The sequence below is a fragment of the Bidens hawaiensis genome, unplaced genomic scaffold, assembly GCF_021521415.1.
Source record: "Bidens hawaiensis isolate Kalapana, Puna unplaced genomic scaffold, B.hawaiensis_p1.1 tig00034783_1, whole genome shotgun sequence".
Taxonomy (NCBI): domain Eukaryota; kingdom Viridiplantae; phylum Streptophyta; class Magnoliopsida; order Asterales; family Asteraceae; genus Bidens; species Bidens hawaiensis.
This window is the reverse complement of record NW_027496051.1, coordinates 225,056-230,518: the sequence shown is the minus strand read 5'-3', so window position 1 is coordinate 230,518 and position 5,463 is coordinate 225,056. Positions and strand designations below refer to the sequence as shown.

At 36.9% G+C, this 5,463-nt stretch overlaps 1 protein-coding gene across 1 annotated transcript; it reads left to right on the top strand.

Moving 5' to 3' along the window:
- Positions 1 to 59: 59 nt before the first annotated feature.
- On the top strand, positions 60 to 4,899 carry LOC143586721 (uncharacterized; the record flags this gene model as incomplete). Its single annotated transcript, XM_077068198.1, has 8 exons — positions 60 to 325; positions 509 to 602; positions 969 to 1,023; positions 3,827 to 3,925; positions 4,012 to 4,088; positions 4,170 to 4,278; positions 4,371 to 4,699; positions 4,792 to 4,899. Coding segments are annotated over 8 exons (1,122 nt in total), but the record flags the coding sequence as incomplete, so codon positions are not given.
- Positions 4,900 to 5,463: the final 564 nt, after the last annotated feature.

Genomic DNA, 5,463 nt, shown 5'->3' with positions numbered 1-5,463 from the left:
ATTCGATTTATCGAGTTTGACTAGTCAAAAAACTGATAATATTATGAAAATATATACAGGAACACCCTGGGATCGGAAAGAGCGAAAAGAAACGAATATGCAGGTTAATGGATTGTCGGAAGTTATCACCGGATGCTTGCAAGCATGCGGTTCAAAACGAGCGGCTCCATTACGGGTGGCGGTGCAGGTTCTGTTTTTTGAGCAGCTACGAGGTGGCGGGGGTGGCGGCTGAAGCCGCCATGGGTGTGACGGCAAGTGGTGGCTCGAGGACTAACACGGAAGAAGAATGCGGGTCGGGTCCCACAGTGAGGAAGGGAAGGGAGTGGTGATATCAAAAAGAGTGTTTATGAGGTGTTTTCGAGTAAGGATAGAGATAGTGATAATGGGAGTTCGGATACGTCGGAGAGTCGATCAACGAATGCCGAGGAAACAAAGTCGTGTACGAGGAGCCTGAGGCATTCTTTGTCGTAGGTTATGTGTTTGTGTAAATTGGTTGTGTGTGTTTTAGGATGGTTTTATATGTTGGACGGTTTAATGTACCTGTTGATCAACAAGTGCTTTTGTTTTTGCTAATGCTGCAATCTCTCATTTCCGTTTATTTGGTTTGTATCGACTTTTAATGAAATAAATTATTATTGTTTAAATAAGTTTTCTTTAATTTTTCTCTTATGAATATATTAACAATACTCAACCTATATAAGCCTGGTAAAATGGATGGTTCGGGCTGGGTAACGAACAAACTGGTCAAAATAGACGGTTTAAGAAATATAAATTTGGTTCAGTGAACACGAGTTTTTGGGGAAATAGTCAAATAGGTTGACTTAAACAATGTAAGATTAGTATGTACATCACGTTGGTCATAATTATAGGGCTTGTACTTGGTGGTAGAAATTGGCAGTCAAGTTGACTAGGAGGAAAATGCATTACCACTAGTCACAAGAATAACAAAATGTTTTTTCTCATTACAGGTAAATCACATTGGTTCAAAGCTTGGCATAGGGGTGCCTCATCTCGCAATAAATCGTTTGGTTTATTTCTTTGCTTGTTGTTTCATGACGCAAGACAAAAGCAAGAATAAAAGAGAATACTCTTGAGAAAATCACTATAATAGTAAATGTCTAGGACTATTTTTTAAAATATTTTTTTATTAAGTTAGTTCTATATTTGACATGTTGAGCTAAAGTTTTAAAAGGTAAGCTTGGTTGCATAATTATAAATTAACTTCTTAAATAAGGCAAAATTGTTAATTGTGGCTTCCTATATAGAAAATAAGGTTAAGGGTAGTGGGGCTTGATCCAACCTCAAGTGATTCCATATATTTACACCACGTAGGCGCTGACGTAACACGATGATCAAGCCCCAGAGGGTGTAGTACTCCAGGTGATTGTGGACTTGATTGAATTTTTTTTTTATTTTTTTTGTTATACAAACAAATTTAAATTAAAATATTTCATCAAAACATAAATAAAAAGGAAAATAAAAAATACATAAAAATAGCGTTTCTATTTTTTGTCGTCAATTCCTTCCGAATACGATCTTTTTCTTCCTCCATTATCGCTTGTCGGATGCCGGTAGATGGCTAAAGTAGTTCAATCCTTCGGGAAATTGAGGGTCGTCGATGTTGATATTTCCGTAACCCGAGCCCGACATGGTTTTAAATTTGAGAAATTTAGAGAGGTTTTTTGAATAGTAGAGAGAAAGGGAGTGAGAATGGTGTGTTGTTTTTATTTTATGGTTTTGTTATTTATGGGGGAAGTGGTAGGGTTTGTAATTTAAAAAAATAAAAAAAAAACTATTTTAAAAATTTTTTTTTTACCCTCCAACAGCTCTTTGAGCCTTCCCACACTCTCAACGGCTATATCCATTCCTATGGTCCGGTCCACGGCAGCCGTCCACGTCTAGGGGGTAGCGGTGGCCACGTCGTTCGCGCCCAGCCGTCCACGGCCCACTACCCTCACCCTAATGTAAATCAAAACTCACGAATTGGGGAAATCAAAAATTCTTGTATGACAACTTAGACATGGTTATCTGCCAATGAATACCGAGACGTTTGTGTCCATTAATTACCTATGTTGAAGTATCACACGATACACATTTTAAGATGAACACTTTTTTAACCCAATTATCTTTGTCCAGTTACTTCAAATATGCGTTTGGTATATCTCTATCAGCCCTGTCTTGTATCACGTTGTCTAAGGTTGAATCAAATCGTGTCGTAGCCCATTTTAGACCAGACATTTTTCATATGTGTATTGGCATATTGTGGGTGCATAGTGGCCGGAGGACAGGTTATGTGAACATAAATAAAGTAGCAAACCTTCACTTTCTAAAGAAATCGATCAAAAAGAAAAAAAAATTACAATATAGTCCAGAAAGTTCTAAAAGTGTTTATAAAGTCCTAAAGTATAAGTTATTGCCGTTAGAGATTTGCGGAAATGCGGGCCCAAAAGCAGTATCAGCCTCGTGACTTTTCGGCCCGGTTTTCACGTGGTGGAAACATTAATTAAGCACGAAATTTCAAACTATGAAAACCCGAACCAAACCAAACCAAACCAAACCAAACCAAACCAAACCAAAGCCAATCATCTTGCTGGAGACACTTGACCCATACCCCTTCCTACATTCGCTCCATATATCCATAACCGGTGGTCAACAATCATTTCATTTCGTCTGCAGCCGCCATGGAAGAAGTTAGGGTTAGCTCCGCTTGGGTCGTTAAAACTTGCCATTATAGTACTTTTTGCTAACCCCGTTAATTTTTTCTCGTTATGTCAGAGATAAACTTGTAATTTCAATTATTTTATCATAACTCAAAAAATATGTGGTGATAGGGACTCGAACTCGCGTCTATGGTTTTTACAAAGTTTTAACGAGGGATGTAATAGCCAGTAGGACAAGTGACTGACTTGTTCATAAGCTTGTTCTGATACTTTTATAGTCAAGTTTGAAAGACCCCAAATCATCATAAACCATAGAAATGTCAAAATTGGTCATAACGTATCATGCAACTAGTTACACCACCACAATTGGGCCCAATTCCGCCCTCCAATTTCGTCAATCAGAGCTGTTAATCCCCTGCTTAATCAGGTCATTGCACTGCACATATTGTATAGCAGATTTTGGGTTGGATATCAAAATGAAAATTAACCAGTTGGCCAGAGCTGAGATGGCCGGAATCCGCCGGTAGTGAGATCGGGATAGAAGCCGGAAAATGAAAGAGAAAGGGGGTGGGGGTTGTTTAGTTTAAGATTTGACACCATCGGTCCCTAGGGTTTTCAAATGTTTAAAAACTAAACAAAACCTTTACAAAAGGGGGAATTTGATTAAATGAAGAGTTAAGTGCCATTTTAGTACATGTGATTCGGCCAACTACACAACTTTAGTACCTAAAGTTTAGGTACTAAAGTTGCGTAGTTGGCCAAACCACATGTACTAAAATGGCACTTAACTCTTAAATGAATTAATAAAAATAACTGAAATTACAAGTTTACCCTTGACTTAACGAGAAAAAATTAACGGGGGTTAGCCAAAAATACTAAAATGACAAGTTTTTTAAAACTGAGGTAGCCAGTTGCACAAAATAAAGTTTAGGTACTAAAGTTGCATAGTTGGCTAAACCACAGGTTCTAAAATGACACTTAACTCTAAATATATGGTTTGGGGTATGTAGTTGAAATATCAAGAATTATTATAATAAACAGAAAGACTCGATCTTGGTTGAGATCAAATTTTGTGTTCATGTCTTGAGCTGATTTTCAAAAATAATAATATACTTTTGTTATATTCTGTTATTTTGAAATGTTTATTGATTGCTATTTGATACCAGATAAGGATTTAAACTATGATAATTTGGCTTCTGGCTTGAAACAAGCCCTTGAAAATGACAAAACTGTGTTTGATGCTGATCGACTTCAAAAGTACACTGGTAATAATACTATTGAATCTTTATAACCTCAGAAAACTTGAGCTGTTGTTGATGGTTGACCAAGTTTGACTTGTGGTTATAATCAGGCCCTGAGTTGCGTGAGCTCTTGAAATGGCCGAGACCTCTTCCATTGGAGGATGAACGGGTCCGCTTGTTGCACGAGGTATATGCATATACATATATGTGCATGTGTAATATGTGCTGTGTTATATCATGCAATTAATAGCAAAAGTTGTATCTTTAGGTTGGGTTTGAGTTGGAAAGAAGCTTTGGTGGAAAAGCATCAAACATTGTGGAATCTTGTGATAAGTCGGCTGTTAAGCTTGTTTCCATGATCGCACGTCATTTCCCTGGTATCAATTTTAATACTTTTTGCTCAACCTAAGCAAATTAAGTTATTCACAATGAAATAGTTTTTAAAGTTTGAACGATTTAAATGGTGTAGGTTTTCGTGACCACACGGTGTACAAAGGTCACCAAGTGTTTCTGTATAAACGGGCTCAGATATTTGCTGCTGATGTGTGGGGTGCGTTTAAGGGTGAAGGATATGGGGAATTTAGTGATGTGGGTTCGATCACTATATTTGCAGACTATATTGCCCCTGCAGTGCTTCAGCAGCTTGGAGTATTTAGATATAGTTCAGATTTGGATAATATTATTAAGGGTAATAAGGAAATTGGTTCGGGGACTGAAGAGGAAGTTGAGTTGCGAGCTTGTTCTATATATGCAGTGGAGAAAATGAGGGATTTGATCCAGAAAAGAACCGGAAAACAGGTTGGTGGTGTTTGTTATGACTATGTATGTTTAATTGTCTGCATACATTAAACAGCAGTGAAAACATATTTATGAATGTTTTTGTTTTTCAGGTGTTGAGTGTGGAATTGGATCTTTGGTTATGGGCATATGGGGTTTCAAATCCGTCTCTTCAGCATCATCGCACTCTGTCTATTTATTACTGACGGAGTTAGGTTTTGTGTGCCTATAGTTAATGGTGTCGTTAGTAATGATTAAAAAATATGACGGTTATGTTCAAACTGCGAAGTTATACTAGTCGTTGAGTTTCTTAATTTCATGATATTATGAAATCCTGAAACCTTTCCTTTTGCTTATTGATGTGTTGTTCATCGCAATGTGTGGTTTCTGACAAAATGTGGCTAGTACTTAGTAGGATGCTTTCCTTTACATCTTATTAACTCAAAATGTTGGGTTAGGTTCCTGATAATTATTTTTTAAGGCAGTGAGAATTTGTGATGTGTTAGGAATTTGACACTACCTTTTAAAACAAGTTGTTTTTGAGTTGCTCTGAACTTGTTTGGTTAACAAGTTGTGTTCAAGCTATGCTAAACATAAATAAACAAGTTAAGTTACGAATCAGACCTGCTTAATTTGTTTAATAAGCAGGTTTGTTCAAGTCATACTAAACTTCAATGGATTTTATCAGCCCATTCAAAAGAAAGAAAAATATAAAGTAATGTTGAAACTGTTAACGATTTCATTACATCTTATTATATTAACTAAGCTTTATGACCCGTCTACAA